General features: G+C 55.4%; 1 protein-coding gene across 1 annotated transcript; it reads left to right on the top strand.

Annotated features, from left to right (window-relative positions):
- Positions 1–2,532: 2,532 nt before the first annotated feature.
- On the top strand, positions 2,533–18,325 carry LOC121159233 (early nodulin-20-like). Its single transcript, XM_040984205.1, has 7 exons — positions 2,533–2,602; positions 5,147–5,191; positions 7,736–7,780; positions 10,328–10,372; positions 12,922–12,966; positions 15,516–15,560; positions 18,110–18,325. Exons 1-7 carry the CDS (start codon positions 2,533–2,535, stop codon positions 18,175–18,177), a joined length of 363 nt encoding a protein of 120 aa, XP_040840139.1. The 3' UTR covers positions 18,178–18,325.
- The last annotated feature ends 1,008 nt before the right edge of the window (positions 18,326–19,333 follow it).

Raw genomic sequence — 19,333 nt, 5'->3', positions numbered from 1 at the left:
AACCACCAGTCAGGTATGGAGAAGGAGCTATGCTAGGTCCTGGGAGTCGATGGGAACATGAGCTTGGTACAAGCCCATATGGCTTCTGTCCTCGGTGCTCTGAGTTTCAGCAGGGTGGCAAGGGTGTGGTGACTTAGCATCTGTCTCATGGTCTGTCCCATCTGGAGACACAGCTACGTCATGTGAGACGTGACACCGAGTTGTCCTTAGCATCTTGAGATGGTCCGTGGCTCCATCTGCATGTCCCCACGCTCCTTTGCTAGTGTGCCATGCCAGGGAATTTCCAGTGGGACATGCTTCACAGCCCTCCTGCATGTCCACTTAGGAGATGGTGGGAGTAGGGGGTAAGAGACTGTGTGTGGCTGTGTCCAGATGTCAAGCGGGGCTGTGTTATGCAAATGCACTCAGGTGCCTTCTTGTTTTGCTTTTTCCTTAAACTTGGCCGGCCACACTGAACTTGATTTTTACATGGATGCAGGTGTGCACAAAGAGCTCGGGCTCCTCGCACAATGTGATGCCAAGCCCATGTTTGAGGGGCACTTATGTCATCCTTCCTCTGTGACTGAGACACGGAAGGGTGCCTGTCAGCCACCTGTCTGAGAAGTAGCTTTCATGTTCACTATCGTTGTGTGACGTGGCCTGGAAAGGCTCTTTCTCCTGATAAATGGGCTGAGTTCCATCAGTGCTTTGGGGAAGTGCAGCAGCTCTCCCAGGGCACATGGGTGACAGCCATGGGCCAACTGGAATGCCCTCAGAAAGAAGCTGCAAGGGCCTGTGTGTGCCCTCAGACGTGCTTGGACCCTGGTGCATCCTCTCCTGCTCCACGGTTGTGTGTCGTTGAGGCTGTGTGAGCACTCTGCTAGAAATCCATTTTTGTGGCCCATGGGCCTCTGGATCCTGGCACATTTTCTGGTGCGTGAGTTGACATGCGGGGGCCTCTGTGGTCGGGAGGTGCAGGGGAGGCAGGAGTAGGTTTCTGATCCTGGTCCAGAACATGGTAGTGGAGGGGAGGGGGTGTTCCTGGGCGGGAGGGGAGTGAGCCCAATGACAAGCAACAGCCCAGGACCCAGAACACCCTGGCTGGCCAGGGCCTGCAGTTGTCTCATAGCCTCTGCCTTCTGAGCTCCTCAGGAAGTCACCGAGCCACATGGCAGCTGCAGATGGCTTGGTTTCTCTTGCGAGGCTCAGGGTTATGGGGCAGGTTTGTTCCGTGGCCATGTTGGCCTTCTTGGTGCATCCTAGCATTGCTCTTGTGCCCAGGAAGAATGGCATTTTGACGGTCCTGTTCCCAGAAGCATGGGATTGAGGGGCCCACTTTGGTCAGGTTTCAGCTGCTAGGAAGCTTCTTAGGACACAGTCTCCAAGGCCCTGGCAATTCAGTGGATCTCGTGGGGTGTGTCTGAAACCAGCAAGGGTTATGTGTGCTTGTGCCCCGAAATGCCACCCAGGAGCCGATTTGGGGAAGGAGTCTGTGCGGCTCCCACATGACTCCGTGTATGCGTCGGATCCCATCCTGTGTGCCTGGTTTTGAGCTTCTCCCTGTGCTGAGATGAGCTTCCGAGAAGACTCGGAAGCATTGTGGGTGTCTGAGATGGGCAGGGCAAGTCTCCCCTGTTGCTTGTGATTGTGAGACGAGTCCATCTCCTGCAGCATGACCAGACAGTTTGGGCTTGTGTGCTTTCGCGTGTTGATCCCTGTTTGTGAATGTGAGCCCATGCTGACCAGTGGGGCTGGATCACATCCTACCCGCTGGGGGTGAATGGGGCTAGGTTGCACCTGCAAAGGGGCCCACCTGCATCAGGGCTCATCTCTCTCCTGAGGGACTGGAGGGAGCGGTGAGCACAGCCAGCTGGCTGCTTCTCCTTGGCACAACCCCATGCCTTGAAACAGCCACTGCAGACCAAGTTCCCTGAGCCTGCCCACCCTTCCTCAGCAGCTCAGATGGCTCACAGCTGCCCAGAACAGAGGCACTTTCTGCCTGCAGGTTTGTCCCTGTGTCCTGGAGAGCAAGGCAGGGGACATCTGGTATTCTCCTGGGTGTCCACAGCCACAAACAACGGTGGCACTCCTTTACTGAGGAAAGTGAGAGCGAGCACGAGAGAGCTGTGGCCTGAATCCTGATGGCTTCCTTAGGAGACCATTCATGTCTCTGAAAGTTCCTTTGTGTCTACAAGACTTGTCCAATGTAGAGTGTATTCTGAATACCACCTTCCTGGCCCACATCTGGAGCCCTTCATGGCCTAGTGCTTCTCGAGTGCCTTTTGCAATGGGAGCTGCACACAAGCCAGAGCCAGGGACAGGAAGCAAGCTTGCACAGTGGGCAGACATGAAGCCATAGTGTGGTTCAGAGGCTGAAGCGATCTTGCCACCCATCACTCCTCACTCCTGGTTTGATTCTGCCTCAAGGTCTCCTTCTGGTGCCTCAGGGAGAACAGGGGTTCCACAGGAGCTGAGAGTGATGCCTGGGTGGACATCAGGCTGGTTCCTGCTCTCTGATGTGACTGGGAGACTGTTGTGTGTGCCTCTACTGAGATGAATTTGCTTTGTTCTTCCACAGAACCGAGCTTGCAGAGTCCCGGACCTGCTGCCGAACCACAGTCAGGTATGGAGAAGGAGCTATGCTAGGTCCTGGGAGTCGATGGGAACATGAGCTTGGTACAAGCCCATATGGCTTCTGTCCTCGGTGCTCTGAGTTTCAGCAGGGTGGCAAGGGTGTGGTGACTTAGCATCTGTCTCATGGTCTGTCCCATCTGGAGACACAGCTACGTCATGTGAGACGTGACACCGAGTTGTCCTTAGCATCTTGAGATGGTCCGTGGCTCCATCTGCATGTCCCCACGCTCCTTTGCTAGTGTGCCATGCCAGGGAATTTCCAGTGGGACATGCTTCACAGCCCTCCTGCATGTCCACTTAGGAGATGGTGGGAGTAGGGGGTAAGAGACTGTGTGTGGCTGTGTCCAGATGTCAAGCGGGGCTGTGTTATGCAAATGCACTCAGGTGCCTTCTTGTTTTGCTTTTTCCTTAAACTTGGCCGGCCACACTGAACTTGATTTTTACATGGATGCAGGTATGGACAAAGAGCTCGGGCTCCTCGCACAATGTGATGCCAAGCCCATGTTTGAGGGGCACTTATGTCATCCTTCCTCTGTGACTGAGACACGGAAGGGTGCCTGTCAGCCACCTGTCTGAGAAGTAGCTTTCATGTTCACTATCGTTGTGTGACGTGGCCTGGAAAGGCTCTTTCTCCTGATAAATGGGCTGAGTTCCATCAGTGCTTTGGGGAAGTGCAGCAGCTCTCCCAGGGCACATGGGTGACAGCCATGGGCCAACTGGAATGCCCTCAGAAAGAAGCTGCAAGGGCCTGTGTGTGCCCTCAGACGTGCTTGGACCCTGGTGCATCCTCTCCTGCTCCACGGTTGTGTGTCGTTGAGGCTGTGTGAGCACTCTGCTAGAAATCCATTTTTGTGGCCCATGGGCCTCTGGATCCTGGCACATTTTCTGGTGCGTGAGTTGACATGCGGGGGCCTCTGTGGTCGGGAGGTACAGGGGAGGCAGGAGTAGGTTTCTGATCCTGGTCCAGAACATGGTAGTGGAGGGGAGGGGGTGTTCCTGGGCGGGAGGGGAGTGAGCCCAATGACAAGCAACAGCCCAGGACCCAGAACACCCTGGCTGGCCAGGGCCTGCAGTTGTCTCATAGCCTCTGCCTTCTGAGCTCCTCAGGAAGTCACCGAGCCACATGGCAGCTGCAGATGGCTTGGTTTCTCTTGCGAGGCTCAGGGTTATGGGGCAGGTTTGTTCCGTGGCCATGTTGGCCTTCTTGGTGCATCCTAGCATTGCTCTTGTGCCCAGGAAGAATGGCATTTTGACGGTCCTGTTCCCAGAAGCATGGGATTGAGGGGCCCACTTTGGTCAGGTTTCAGCTGCTAGGAAGCTTCTTAGGACACAGTCTCCAAGGCCCTGGCAATTCAGTGGATCTCGTGGGGTGTGTCTGAAACCAGCAAGGGTTATGTGTGCTTGTGCCCCGAAATGCCACCCAGGAGCCGATTTGGGGAAGGAGTCTGTGCGGCTCCCACATGACTCCGTGTATGCGTCGGATCCCATCCTGTGTGCCTGGTTTTGAGCTTCTCCCTGTGCTGAGATGAGCTTCCGAGAAGACTCGGAAGCATTGTGGGTGTCTGAGATGGGCAGGGCAAGTCTCCCCTGTTGCTTGTGATTGTGAGACGAGTCCATCTCCTGCAGCATGACCAGACAGTTTGGGCTTGTGTGCTTTCGCGTGTTGATCCCTGTTTGTGAATGTGAGCCCATGCTGACCAGTGGGGCTGGATCACATCCTACCCGCTGGGGGTGAATGGGGCTAGGTTGCACCTGCAAAGGGGCCCACCTGCATCAGGGCTCATCTCTCTCCTGAGGGACTGGAGGGAGCGGTGAGCACAGCCAGCTGGCTGCTTCTCCTTGGCACAACCCCATGCCTTGAAACAGCCACTGCAGACCAAGTTCCCTGAGCCTGCCCACCCTTCCTCAGCAGCTCAGATGGCTCACAGCTGCCCAGAACAGAGGCACTTTCTGCCTGCAGGTTTGTCCCTGTGTCCTGGAGAGCAAGGCAGGGGACATCTGGTATTCTCCTGGGTGTCCACAGCCACAAACAACGGTGGCACTCCTTTACTGAGGAAAGTGAGAGCGAGCACGAGAGAGCTGTGGCCTGAATCCTGATGGCTTCCTTAGGAGACCATTCATGTCTCTGAAAGTTCCTTTGTGTCTACAAGACTTGTCCAATGTAGAGTGTATTCTGAATACCACCTTCCTGGCCCACATCTGGAGCCCTTCATGGCCTAGTGCTTCTCGAGTGCCTTTTGCAATGGGAGCTGCACACAAGCCAGAGCCAGGGACAGGAAGCAAGCTTGCACAGTGGGCAGACATGAAGCCATAGTGTGGTTCAGAGGCTGAAGCGATCTTGCCACCCATCACTCCTCACTCCTGGTTTGATTCTGCCTCAAGGTCTCCTTCTGGTGCCTCAGGGAGAACAGGGGTTCCACAGGAGCTGAGAGTGATGCCTGGGTGGACATCAGGCTGGTTCCTGCTCTCTGATGTGACTGGGAGACTGTTGTGTGTGCCTCTACTGAGATGAATTTGCTTTGTTCTTCCACAGAACCGAGCTTGCAGAGTCCCGGACCTGCTGCCGAACCACAGTCAGGTATGGAGAAGGAGCTATGCTAGGTCCTGGGAGTCGATGGGAACATGAGCTTGGTACAAGCCCATATGGCTTCTGTCCTCGGTGCTCTGAGTTTCAGCAGGGTGGCAAGGGTGTGGTGACTTAGCATCTGTCTCATGGTCTGTCCCATCTGGAGACACAGCTACGTCATGTGAGACGTGACACCGAGTTGTCCTTAGCATCTTGAGATGGTCCGTGGCTCCATCTGCATGTCCCCACGCTCCTTTGCTAGTGTGCCATGCCAGGGAATTTCCAGTGGGACATGCTTCACAGCCCTCCTGCATGTCCACTTAGGAGATGGTGGGAGTAGGGGGTAAGAGACTGTGTGTGGCTGTGTCCAGATGTCAAGCGGGGCTGTGTTATGCAAATGCACTCAGGTGCCTTCTTGTTTTGCTTTTTCCTTAAACTTGGCCGGCCACACTGAACTTGATTTTTACATGGATGCAGGTATGGACAAAGAGCTCGGGCTCCTCGCACAATGTGATGCCAAGCCCATGTTTGAGGGGCACTTATGTCATCCTTCCTCTGTGACTGAGACACGGAAGGGTGCCTGTCAGCCACCTGTCTGAGAAGTAGCTTTCATGTTCACTATCGTTGTGTGACGTGGCCTGGAAAGGCTCTTTCTCCTGATAAATGGGCTGAGTTCCATCAGTGCTTTGGGGAAGTGCAGCAGCTCTCCCAGGGCACATGGGTGACAGCCATGGGCCAACTGGAATGCCCTCAGAAAGAAGCTGCAAGGGCCTGTGTGTGCCCTCAGACGTGCTTGGACCCTGGTGCATCCTCTCCTGCTCCACGGTTGTGTGTCGTTGAGGCTGTGTGAGCACTCTGCTAGAAATCCATTTTTGTGGCCCATGGGCCTCTGGATCCTGGCACATTTTCTGGTGCGTGAGTTGACATGCGGGGGCCTCTGTGGTCGGGAGGTACAGGGGAGGCAGGAGTAGGTTTCTGATCCTGGTCCAGAACATGGTAGTGGAGGGGAGGGGGTGTTCCTGGGCGGGAGGGGAGTGAGCCCAATGACAAGCAACAGCCCAGGACCCAGAACACCCTGGCTGGCCAGGGCCTGCAGTTGTCTCATAGCCTCTGCCTTCTGAGCTCCTCAGGAAGTCACCGAGCCACATGGCAGCTGCAGATGGCTTGGTTTCTCTTGCGAGGCTCAGGGTTATGGGGCAGGTTTGTTCCGTGGCCATGTTGGCCTTCTTGGTGCATCCTAGCATTGCTCTTGTGCCCAGGAAGAATGGCATTTTGACGGTCCTGTTCCCAGAAGCATGGGATTGAGGGGCCCACTTTGGTCAGGTTTCAGCTGCTAGGAAGCTTCTTAGGACACAGTCTCCAAGGCCCTGGCAATTCAGTGGATCTCGTGGGGTGTGTCTGAAACCAGCAAGGGTTATGTGTGCTTGTGCCCCGAAATGCCACCCAGGAGCCGATTTGGGGAAGGAGTCTGTGCGGCTCCCACATGACTCCGTGTATGCGTCGGATCCCATCCTGTGTGCCTGGTTTTGAGCTTCTCCCTGTGCTGAGATGAGCTTCCGAGAAGACTCGGAAGCATTGTGGGTGTCTGAGATGGGCAGGGCAAGTCTCCCCTGTTGCTTGTGATTGTGAGACGAGTCCATCTCCTGCAGCATGACCAGACAGTTTGGGCTTGTGTGCTTTCGCGTGTTGATCCCTGTTTGTGAATGTGAGCCCATGCTGACCAGTGGGGCTGGATCACATCCTACCCGCTGGGGGTGAATGGGGCTAGGTTGCACCTGCAAAGGGGCCCACCTGCATCAGGGCTCATCTCTCTCCTGAGGGACTGGAGGGAGCGGTGAGCACAGCCAGCTGGCTGCTTCTCCTTGGCACAACCCCATGCCTTGAAACAGCCACTGCAGACCAAGTTCCCTGAGCCTGCCCACCCTTCCTCAGCAGCTCAGATGGCTCACAGCTGCCCAGAACAGAGGCACTTTCTGCCTGCAGGTTTGTCCCTGTGTCCTGGAGAGCAAGGCAGGGGACATCTGGTATCCTCCTGGGTGTCCACAGCCACAAACAACGGTGGCACTCCTTTACTGAGGAAAGTGAGAGCGAGCACGAGAGAGCTGTGGCCTGAATCCTGATGGCTTCCTTAGGAGACCATTCATGTCTCTGAAAGTTCCTTTGTGTCTACAAGACTTGTCCAATGTAGAGTGTATTCTGAATACCACCTTCCTGGCCCACATCTGGAGCCCTTCATGGCCTAGTGCTTCTCGAGTGCCTTTTGCAATGGGAGCTGCACACAAGCCAGAGCCAGGGACAGGAAGCAAGCTTGCACAGTGGGCAGACATGAAGCCATAGTGTGGTTCAGAGGCTGAAGCGATCTTGCCACCCATCACTCCTCACTCCTGGTTTGATTCTGCCTCAAGGTCTCCTTCTGGTGCCTCAGGGAGAACAGGGGTTCCACAGGAGCTGAGAGTGATGCCTGGGTGGACATCAGGCTGGTTCCTGCTCTCTGATGTGACTGGGAGACTGTTGTGTGTGCCTCTACTGAGATGAATTTGCTTTGTTCTTCCACAGAACCGAGCTTGCAGAGTCCCGGACCTGCTGCCGAACCACAGTCAGGTATGGAGAAGGAGCTATGCTAGGTCCTGGGAGTCGATGGGAACATGAGCTTGGTACAAGCCCATATGGCTTCTGTCCTCGGTGCTCTGAGTTTCAGCAGGGTGGCAAGGGTGTGGTGACTTAGCATCTGTCTCATGGTCTGTCCCATCTGGAGACACAGCTACGTCATGTGAGACGTGACACCGAGTTGTCCTTAGCATCTTGAGATGGTCCGTGGCTCCATCTGCATGTCCCCACGCTCCTTTGCTAGTGTGCCATGCCAGGGAATTTCCAGTGGGACATGCTTCACAGCCCTCCTGCATGTCCACTTAGGAGATGGTGGGAGTAGGGGGTAAGAGACTGTGTGTGGCTGTGTCCAGATGTCAAGCGGGGCTGTGTTATGCAAATGCACTCAGGTGCCTTCTTGTTTTGCTTTTTCCTTAAACTTGGCCGGCCACACTGAACTTGATTTTTACATGGATGCAGGTATGGACAAAGAGCTCGGGCTCCTCGCACAATGTGATGCCAAGCCCATGTTTGAGGGGCACTTATGTCATCCTTCCTCTGTGACTGAGACACGGAAGGGTGCCTGTCAGCCACCTGTCTGAGAAGTAGCTTTCATGTTCACTATCGTTGTGTGACGTGGCCTGGAAAGGCTCTTTCTCCTGATAAATGGGCTGAGTTCCATCAGTGCTTTGGGGAAGTGCAGCAGCTCTCCCAGGGCACATGGGTGACAGCCATGGGCCAACTGGAATGCCCTCAGAAAGAAGCTGCAAGGGCCTGTGTGTGCCCTCAGACGTGCTTGGACCCTGGTGCATCCTCTCCTGCTCCACGGTTGTGTGTCGTTGAGGCTGTGTGAGCACTCTGCTAGAAATCCATTTTTGTGGCCCATGGGCCTCTGGATCCTGGCACATTTTCTGGTGCGTGAGTTGACATGCGGGGGCCTCTGTGGTCGGGAGGTACAGGGGAGGCAGGAGTAGGTTTCTGATCCTGGTCCAGAACATGGTAGTGGAGGGGAGGGGGTGTTCCTGGGCGGGAGGGGAGTGAGCCCAATGACAAGCAACAGCCCAGGACCCAGAACACCCTGGCTGGCCAGGGCCTGCAGTTGTCTCATCATAGCCTCTGCCTTCTGAGCTCCTCAGGAAGTCACCGAGCCACATGGCAGCTGCAGATGGCTTGGTTTCTCTTGCGAGGCTCAGGGTTATGGGGCAGGTTTGTTCCGTGGCCATGTTGGCCTTCTTGGTGCATCCTAGCATTGCTCTTGTGCCCAGGAAGAATGGCATTTTGACGGTCCTGTTCCCAGAAGCATGGGATTGAGGGGCCCACTTTGGTCAGGTTTCAGCTGCTAGGAAGCTTCTTAGGACACAGTCTCCAAGGCCCTGGCAATTCAGTGGATCTCGTGGGGTGTGTCTGAAACCAGCAAGGGTTATGTGTGCTTGTGCCCCGAAATGCCACCCAGGAGCCGATTTGGGGAAGGAGTCTGTGCGGCTCCCACATGACTCCGTGTATGCGTCGGATCCCATCCTGTGTGCCTGGTTTTGAGCTTCTCCCTGTGCTGAGATGAGCTTCCGAGAAGACTCGGAAGCATTGTGGGTGTCTGAGATGGGCAGGGCAAGTCTCCCCTGTTGCTTGTGATTGTGAGACGAGTCCATCTCCTGCAGCATGACCAGACAGTTTGGGCTTGTGTGCTTTCGCGTGTTGATCCCTGTTTGTGAATGTGAGCCCATGCTGACCAGTGGGGCTGGATCACATCCTACCCGCTGGGGGTGAATGGGGCTAGGTTGCACCTGCAAAGGGGCCCACCTGCATCAGGGCTCATCTCTCTCCTGAGGGACTGGAGGGAGCGGTGAGCACAGCCAGCTGGCTGCTTCTCCTTGGCACAACCCCATGCCTTGAAACAGCCACTGCAGACCAAGTTCCCTGAGCCTGCCCACCCTTCCTCAGCAGCTCAGATGGCTCACAGCTGCCCAGAACAGAGGCACTTTCTGCCTGCAGGTTTGTCCCTGTGTCCTGGAGAGCAAGGCAGGGGACATCTGGTATCCTCCTGGGTGTCCACAGCCACAAACAACGGTGGCACTCCTTTACTGAGGAAAGTGAGAGCGAGCACGAGAGAGCTGTGGCCTGAATCCTGATGGCTTCCTTAGGAGACCATTCATGTCTCTGAAAGTTCCTTTGTGTCTACAAGACTTGTCCAATGTAGAGTGTATTCTGAATACCACCTTCCTGGCCCACATCTGGAGCCCTTCATGGCCTAGTGCTTCTCGAGTGCCTTTTGCAATGGGAGCTGCACACAAGCCAGAGCCAGGGACAGGAAGCAAGCTTGCACAGTGGGCAGACATGAAGCCATAGTGTGGTTCAGAGGCTGAAGCGATCTTGCCACCCATCACTCCTCACTCCTGGTTTGATTCTGCCTCAAGGTCTCCTTCTGGTGCCTCAGGGAGAACAGGGGTTCCACAGGAGCTGAGAGTGATGCCTGGGTGGACATCAGGCTGGTTCCTGCTCTCTGATGTGACTGGGAGACTGTTGTGTGTGCCTCTACTGAGATGAATTTGCTTTGTTCTTCCACAGAACCGAGCTTGCAGAGTCCCGGACCTGCTGCCGAACCACAGTCAGGTATGGAGAAGGAGCTATGCTAGGTCCTGGGAGTCGATGGGAACATGAGCTTGGTACAAGCCCATATGGCTTCTGTCCTCGGTGCTCTGAGTTTCAGCAGGGTGGCAAGGGTGTGGTGACTTAGCATCTGTCTCATGGTCTGTCCCATCTGGAGACACAGCTACGTCATGTGAGACGTGACACCGAGTTGTCCTTAGCATCTTGAGATGGTCCGTGGCTCCATCTGCATGTCCCCACGCTCCTTTGCTAGTGTGCCATGCCAGGGAATTTCCAGTGGGACATGCTTCACAGCCCTCCTGCATGTCCACTTAGGAGATGGTGGGAGTAGGGGGTAAGAGACTGTGTGTGGCTGTGTCCAGATGTCAAGCGGGGCTGTGTTATGCAAATGCACTCAGGTGCCTTCTTGTTTTGCTTTTTCCTTAAACTTGGCCGGCCACACTGAACTTGATTTTTACATGGATGCAGGTATGGACAAAGAGCTCGGGCTCCTCGCACAATGTGATGCCAAGCCCATGTTTGAGGGGCACTTATGTCATCCTTCCTCTGTGACTGAGACACGGAAGGGTGCCTGTCAGCCACCTGTCTGAGAAGTAGCTTTCATGTTCACTATCGTTGTGTGACGTGGCCTGGAAAGGCTCTTTCTCCTGATAAATGGGCTGAGTTCCATCAGTGCTTTGGGGAAGTGCAGCAGCTCTCCCAGGGCACATGGGTGACAGCCATGGGCCAACTGGAATGCCCTCAGAAAGAAGCTGCAAGGGCCTGTGTGTGCCCTCAGACGTGCTTGGACCCTGGTGCATCCTCTCCTGCTCCACGGTTGTGTGTCGTTGAGGCTGTGTGAGCACTCTGCTAGAAATCCATTTTTGTGGCCCATGGGCCTCTGGATCCTGGCACATTTTCTGGTGCGTGAGTTGACATGCGGGGGCCTCTGTGGTCGGGAGGTACAGGGGAGGCAGGAGTAGGTTTCTGATCCTGGTCCAGAACATGGTAGTGGAGGGGAGGGGGTGTTCCTGGGCGGGAGGGGAGTGAGCCCAATGACAAGCAACAGCCCAGGACCCAGAACACCCTGGCTGGCCAGGGCCTGCAGTTGTCTCATAGCATAGCCTCTGCCTTCTGAGCTCCTCAGGAAGTCACCGAGCCACATGGCAGCTGCAGATGGCTTGGTTTCTCTTGCGAGGCTCAGGGTTATGGGGCAGGTTTGTTCCGTGGCCATGTTGGCCTTCTTGGTGCATCCTAGCATTGCTCTTGTGCCCAGGAAGAATGGCATTTTGACGGTCCTGTTCCCAGAAGCATGGGATTGAGGGGCCCACTTTGGTCAGGTTTCAGCTGCTAGGAAGCTTCTTAGGACACAGTCTCCAAGGCCCTGGCAATTCAGTGGATCTCGTGGGGTGTGTCTGAAACCAGCAAGGGTTATGTGTGCTTGTGCCCCGAAATGCCACCCAGGAGCCGATTTGGGGAAGGAGTCTGTGCGGCTCCCACATGACTCCGTGTATGCGTCGGATCCCATCCTGTGTGCCTGGTTTTGAGCTTCTCCCTGTGCTGAGATGAGCTTCCGAGAAGACTCGGAAGCATTGTGGGTGTCTGAGATGGGCAGGGCAAGTCTCCCCTGTTGCTTGTGATTGTGAGACGAGTCCATCTCCTGCAGCATGACCAGACAGTTTGGGCTTGTGTGCTTTCGCGTGTTGATCCCTGTTTGTGAATGTGAGCCCATGCTGACCAGTGGGGCTGGATCACATCCTACCCGCTGGGGGTGAATGGGGCTAGGTTGCACCTGCAAAGGGGCCCACCTGCATCAGGGCTCATCTCTCTCCTGAGGGACTGGAGGGAGCGGTGAGCACAGCCAGCTGGCTGCTTCTCCTTGGCACAACCCCATGCCTTGAAACAGCCACTGCAGACCAAGTTCCCTGAGCCTGCCCACCCTTCCTCAGCAGCTCAGATGGCTCACAGCTGCCCAGAACAGAGGCACTTTCTGCCTGCAGGTTTGTCCCTGTGTCCTGGAGAGCAAGGCAGGGGACATCTGGTATCCTCCTGGGTGTCCACAGCCACAAACAACGGTGGCACTCCTTTACTGAGGAAAGTGAGAGCGAGCACGAGAGAGCTGTGGCCTGAATCCTGATGGCTTCCTTAGGAGACCATTCATGTCTCTGAAAGTTCCTTTGTGTCTACAAGACTTGTCCAATGTAGAGTGTATTCTGAATACCACCTTCCTGGCCCACATCTGGAGCCCTTCATGGCCTAGTGCTTCTCGAGTGCCTTTTGCAATGGGAGCTGCACACAAGCCAGAGCCAGGGACAGGAAGCAAGCTTGCACAGTGGGCAGACATGAAGCCATAGTGTGGTTCAGAGGCTGAAGCGATCTTGCCACCCATCACTCCTCACTCCTGGTTTGATTCTGCCTCAAGGTCTCCTTCTGGTGCCTCAGGGAGAACAGGGGTTCCACAGGAGCTGAGAGTGATGCCTGGGTGGACATCAGGCTGGTTCCTGCTTTCTGATGTGACTGGGAGACTGTTGTGTGTGCCTCTACTGAGATGAATTTGCTTTGTTCTTCCACAGAACCGAGCTTGCAGAGTCCCGGACCTGCTGCCGAACCACAGTCAGGTATGGAGAAGGAGCTATGCTAGGTCCTGGGAGTCGATGGGAACATGAGCTTGGTACAAGCCCATATGGCTTCTGTCCTCGGTGCTCTGAGTTTCAGCAGGGTGGCAAGGGTGTGGTGACTTAGCATCTGTCTCATGGTCTGTCCCATCTGGAGACACAGCTACGTCATGTGAGACGTGACACCGAGTTGTCCTTAGCATCTTGAGATGGTCCGTGGCTCCATCTGCATGTCCCCACGCTCCTTTGCTAGTGTGCCATGCCAGGGAATTTCCAGTGGGACATGCTTCACAGCCCTCCTGCATGTCCACTTAGGAGATGGTGGGAGTAGGGGGTAAGAGACTGTGTGTGGCTGTGTCCAGATGTCAAGCGGGGCTGTGTTATGCAAATGCACTCAGGTGCCTTCTTGTTTTGCTTTTTCCTTAAACTTGGCCGGCCACACTGAACTTGATTTTTACATGGATGCAGGTATGGACAAAGAGCTCGGGCTCCTCGCACAATGTGATGCCAAGCCCATGTTTGAGGGGCACTTATGTCATCCTTCCTCTGTGACTGAGACACGGAAGGGTGCCTGTCAGCCACCTGTCTGAGAAGTAGCTTTCATGTTCACTATCGTTGTGTGACGTGGCCTGGAAAGGCTCTTTCTCCTGATAAATGGGCTGAGTTCCATCAGTGCTTTGGGGAAGTGCAGCAGCTCTCCCAGGGCACATGGGTGACAGCCATGGGCCAACTGGAATGCCCTCAGAAAGAAGCTGCAAGGGCCTGTGTGTGCCCTCAGACGTGCTTGGACCCTGGTGCATCCTCTCCTGCTCCACGGTTGTGTGTCGTTGAGGCTGTGTGAGCACTCTGCTAGAAATCCATTTTTGTGGCCCATGGGCCTCTGGATCCTGGCACATTTTCTGGTGCGTGAGTTGACATGCGGGGGCCTCTGTGGTCGGGAGGTACAGGGGAGGCAGGAGTAGGTTTCTGATCCTGGTCCAGAACATGGTAGTGGAGGGGAGGGGGTGTTCCTGGGAGGGAGGGGAGTGAGCCCAATGACAAGCAACAGCCCAGGACCCAGAACACCCTGGCTGGCCAGGGCCTGCAGTTGTCTCATAGCATAGCCTCTGCCTTCTGAGCTCCTCAGGAAGTCACCGAGCCACATGGCAGCTGCAGATGGCTTGGTTTCTCTTGCGAGGCTCAGGGTTATGGGGCAGGTTTGTTCCGTGGCCATGTTGGCCTTCTTGGTGCATCCTAGCATTGCTCTTGTGCCCAGGAAGAATGGCATTTTGACGGTCCTGTTCCCAGAAGCATGGGATTGAGGGGCCCACTTTGGTCAGGTTTCAGCTGCTAGGAAGCTTCTTAGGACACAGTCTCCAAGGCCCTGGCAATTCAGTGGATCTCGTGGGGTGTGTCTGAAACCAGCAAGGGTTATGTGTGCTTGTGCCCCGAAATGCCACCCAGGAGCCGATTTGGGGAAGGAGTCTGTGCGGCTCCCACATGACTCCGTGTATGCGTCGGATCCCATCCTGTGTGCCTGGTTTTGAGCTTCTCCCTGTGCTGAGATGAGCTTCCGAGAAGACTCGGAAGCATTGTGGGTGTCTGAGATGGGCAGGGCAAGTCTCCCCTGTTGCTTGTGATTGTGAGACGAGTCCATCTCCTGCAGCATGACCAGACAGTTTGGGCTTGTGTGCTTTCGCGTGTTGATCCCTGTTTGTGAATGTGAGCCCATGCTGACCAGTGGGGCTGGATCACATCCTACCCGCTGGGGGTGAATGGGGCTAGGTTGCACCTGCAAAGGGGCCCACCTGCATCAGGGCTCATCTCTCTCCTGAGGGACTGGAGGGAGCGGTGAGCACAGCCAGCTGGCTGCTTCTCCTTGGCACAACCCCATGCCTTGAAACAGCCACTGCAGACCAAGTTCCCTGAGCCTGCCCACCCTTCCTCAGCAGCTCAGATGGCTCACAGCTGCCCAGAACAGAGGCACTTTCTGCCTGCAGGTTTGTCCCTGTGTCCTGGAGAGCAAGGCAGGGGACATCTGGTATCCTCCTGGGTGTCCACAGCCACAAACAACGGTGGCACTCCTTTACTGAGGAAAGTGAGAGCGAGCACGAGAGAGCTGTGGCCTGAATCCTGATGGCTTCCTTAGGAGACCATTCATGTCTCTGAAAGTTCCTTTGTGTCTACAAGACTTGTCCAATGTAGAGTGTATTCTGAATACCACCTTCCTGGCCCACATCTGGAGCCCTTCATGGCCTAGTGCTTCTCGAGTGCCTTTTGCAATGGGAGCTGCACACAAGCCAGAGCCAGGGACAGGAAGCAAGCTTGCACAGTGGGCAGACATGAAGCCATAGTGTGGTTCAGAGGCTGAAGCGATCTTGCCACCCATCACTCCTCACTCCTGGTTTGATTCTGCCTCAAGGTCTCCTTCTGGTGCCTCAGGGAGAACAGGGGTTCCACAGGAGCTGAGAGTGATGCCTGGGTGGACATCAGGCTGGTTCCTGCTCTCTGATGTGACTGGGAGACTGTTGTGTGTGCCTCTACTGAGATGAATTTGCTTTGTTCTTCCACAGAACCGAGCTTGCAGAGTCCCGGACCTGCTGCCGAACCACAGTCAGGTATGGAGAAGGAGCTATGCTAGGTCCTGGGAGTCGATGGGAACATGAGCTTGGTACAAGCCCATATGGCTTCTGTCCTCGGTGCTCTGAGTTTCAGCAGGGTGGCAAGGGTGTGGTGACTTAGCATCTGTCTCATGGTCTGTCCCATCTGGAGACACAGCTACGTCATGTGAGACGTGACACCGAGTTGTCCTTAGCATCTTGAGATGGTCCGTGGCTCCATCTGCATGTCCCCACGCTCCTTTGCTAGTGTGCCATGCCAGGGAATTTCCAGTGGGACATGCTTCACAGCCCTCCTGCATGTCCACTTAGGAGATGGTGGGAGTAGGGGGTAAGAGACTGTGTGTGGCTGTGTCCAGATGTCAAGCGGGGCTGTGTTATGCAAATGCACTCAGGTGCCTTCTTGTTTTGCTTTTTCCTTAAACTTGGCCGGCCACACTGAACTTGATTTTTACATGGATGCAGGTATGGACAAAGAGCTCGGGCTCCTCGCACAATGTGATGCCAAGCCCATGTTTGAGGGGCACTTATGTCATCCTTCCTCTGTGACTGAGACACGGAAGGGTGCCTGTCAGCCACCTGTCTGAGAAGTAGCTTTCATGTTCACTATCGTTGTGTGACGTGGCCTGGAAAGGCTCTTTCTCCTGATAAATGGGCTGAGTTCCATCAGTGCTTTGGGGAAGTGCAGCAGCTCTCCCAGGGCACATGGGTGACAGCCATGGGCCAACTGGAATGCCCTCAGAAAGAAGCTGCAAGGGCCTGTGTGTGCCCTCAGACGTGCTTGGACCCTGGTGCATCCTCTCCTGCTCCACGGTTGTGTGTCGTTGAGGCTGTGTGAGCACTCTGCTAGAAATCCATTTTTGTGGCCCATGGGCCTCTGGATCCTGGCACATTTTCTGGTGCGTGAGTTGACATGCGGGGGCCTCTGTGGTCGGGAGGTACAGGGGAGGCAGGAGTAGGTTTCTGATCCTGGTCCAGAACATGGTAGTGGAGGGGAGGGGGTGTTCCTGGGAGGGAGGGGAGTGAGCCCAATGACAAGCAACAGCCCAGGACCCAGAACACCCTGGCTGGCCAGGGCCTGCAGTTGTCTCATAGCATAGCCTCTGCCTTCTGAGCTCCTCAGGAAGTCACCGAGCCACATGGCAGCTGCAGATGGCTTGGTTTCTCTTGCGAGGCTCAGGGTTATGGGGCAGGTTTGTTCCGTGGCCATGTTGGCCTTCTTGGTGCATCCTAGCATTGCTCTTGTGCCCAGGAAGAATGGCATTTTGACGGTCCTGTTCCCAGAAGCATGGGATTGAGGGGCCCACTTTGGTCAGGTTTCAGCTGCTAGGAAGCTTCTTAGGACACAGTCTCCAAGGCCCTGGCAATTCAGTGGATCTCGTGGGGTGTGTCTGAAACCAGCAAGGGTTATGTGTGCTTGTGCCCCGAAATGCCACCCAGGAGCCGATTTGGGGAAGGAGTCTGTGCGGCTCCCACATGACTCCGTGTATGCGTCGGATCCCATCCTGTGTGCCTGGTTTTGAGCTTCTCCCTGTGCTGAGATGAGCTTCCGAGAAGACTCGGAAGCATTGTGGGTGTCTGAGATGGGCAGGGCAAGTCTCCCCTGTTGCTTGTGATTGTGAGACGAGTCCATCTCCTGCAGCATGACCAGACAGTTTGGGCTTGTGTGCTTTCGCGTGTTGATCCCTGTTTGTGAATGTGAGCCCATGCTGACCAGTGGGGCTGGATCACATCCTACCCGCTGGGGGTGAATGGGGCTAGGTTGCACCTGCAAAGGGGCCCACCTGCATCAGGGCTCATCTCTCTCCTGAGGGACTGGAGGGAGCGGTGAGCACAGCCAGCTGGCTGCTTCTCCTTGGCACAACCCCATGCCTTGAAACAGCCACTGCAGACCAAGTTCCCTGAGCCTGCCCACCCTTCCTCAGCAGCTCAGATGGCTCACAGCTGCCCAGAACAGAGGCACTTTCTGCCTGCAGGTTTGTCCCTGTGTCCTGGAGAGCAAGGCAGGGGACATCTGGTATCCTCCTGGGTGTCCACAGCCACAAACAACGGTGGCACTCCTTTACTGAGGAAAGTGAGAGCGAGCACGAGAGAGCTGTGGCCTGAATCCTGATGGCTTCCTTAGGAGACCATTCATGTCTCTGAAAGTTCCTTTGTGTCTACAAGACTTGTCCAATGTAGAGTGTATTCTGAATACCACCTTCCTGGCCCACATCTGGAGCCCTTCATGGCCTAGTGCTTCTCGAGTGCCTTTTGCAATGGGAGCTGCACACAAGCCAGAGCCAGGGACAGGAAGCAAGCTTGCACAGTGGGCAGACATGAAGCCATAGTGTGGTTCAGAGGCTGAAGCGATCTTGCCACCCATCACTCCTCACTCCTGGTTTGATTCTGCCTCAAGGTCTCCTTCTGGTGCCTCAGGGAGAACAGGGGTTCCACAGGAGCTGAGAGTGATGCCTGGGTGGACATCAGGCTGGTTCCTGCTCTCTGATGTGACTGGGAGACTGTTGTGTGTGCCTCTACTGAGATGAATTTGCTTTGTTCTTCCACAGAACCGAGCTTGCAGAGTCCCGGACCTGCTGCCGAACCACAGTCAGGTATGGAGAAGGAGCTATGCTAGGTCCTGGGAGTCGATGGGAACATGAGCTTGGTACAAGCCCATATGGCTTCTGTCCTCGGTGCTCTGAGTTTCAGCAGGGTGGCAAGGGTGTGGTGACTTAGCATCTGTCTCATGGTCTGTCCCATCTGGAGACACAGCTACGTCATGTGAGACGTGACACCGAGTTGTCCTTAGCATCTTGAGATGGTCCGTGGCTCCATCTGCATGTCCCCACGCTCCTTTGCTAGTGTGCCATGCCAGGGAATTTCCAGTGGGACATGCTTCACAGCCCTCCTGCATGTCCACTTAGGAGATGGTGGGAGTAGGGGGTAAGAGACTGTGTGTGGCTGTGTCCAGATGTCAAGCGGGGCTGTGTTATGCAAATGCACTCAGGTGCCTTCTTGTTTTGCTTTTTCCTTAAACTTGGCCGGCCACACTGAACTTGATTTTTACATGGATGCAGGTATGGACAAAGAGCTCGGGCTCCTCGCACAATGTGATGCCAAGCCCATGTTTGAGGGGCACTTATGTCATCCTTCCTCTGTGACTGAGACACGGAAGGGTGCCTGTCAGCCACCTGTCTGAGAAGTAGCTTTCATGTTCACTATCGTTGTGTGACGTGGCCTGGAAAGGCTCTTTCTCCTGATAAATGGGCTGAGTTCCATCAGTGCTTTGGGGAAGTGCAGCAGCTCTCCCAGGGCACATGGGTGACAGCCATGGGCCAACTGGAATGCCCTCAGAAAGAAGCTGCAAGGGCCTGTGTGTGCCCTCAGACGTGCTTGGACCCTGGTGCATCCTCTCCTGCTCCACGGTTGTGTGTCGTTGAGGCTGTGTGAGCACTCTGCTAGAAATCCATTTTTGTGGCCCATGGGCCTCTGGATCCTGGCACATTTTCTGGTGCGTGAGTTGACATGCGGGGGCCTCTGTGGTCGGGAGGTACAGGGGAGGCAGGAGTAGGTTTCTGATCCTGGTCCAGAACATGGTAGTGGAGGGGAGGGGGTGTTCCTGGGAGGGAGGGGAGTGAGCCCAATGACAAGCAACAGCCCAGGACCCAGAACACCCTGGCTGGCCAGGGCCTGCAGTTGTCTCATAGCATAGCCTCTGCCTTCTGAGCTCCTCAGGAAGTCACCGAGCCACATGGCAGCTGCAGATGGCTTGGTTTCTCTTGCGAGGCTCA

This window comes from Ochotona curzoniae, unplaced genomic scaffold (genome assembly GCF_017591425.1).
Source record: "Ochotona curzoniae isolate NIBS_2020 unplaced genomic scaffold, NIBS_Ocur_1.0 contig_4105, whole genome shotgun sequence".
Taxonomy (NCBI): domain Eukaryota; kingdom Metazoa; phylum Chordata; class Mammalia; order Lagomorpha; family Ochotonidae; genus Ochotona; species Ochotona curzoniae.
The sequence above is the reverse complement of the archived record's forward strand: the minus strand, read 5'-3'. Positions and strand labels throughout refer to the sequence as shown.

Excerpts from the sequence above, each read along its gene's own strand:
- LOC121159233 (XM_040984205.1), top strand. The coding sequence starts at position 2,533 with ATGAATTTGCTTTGTTCTTCCACAGAACCGAGCTTGCAGAGTCCCGGA. Across the intron at positions 10,373-12,921 it reads TGCTGCCGAACCACAGTCAG|AACCGAGCTTGCAGAGTCCC; the intron begins GTATGGAGAAGG and ends GTTCTTCCACAG. Across the intron at positions 12,967-15,515 it reads TGCTGCCGAACCACAGTCAG|AACCGAGCTTGCAGAGTCCC; the intron begins GTATGGAGAAGG and ends GTTCTTCCACAG.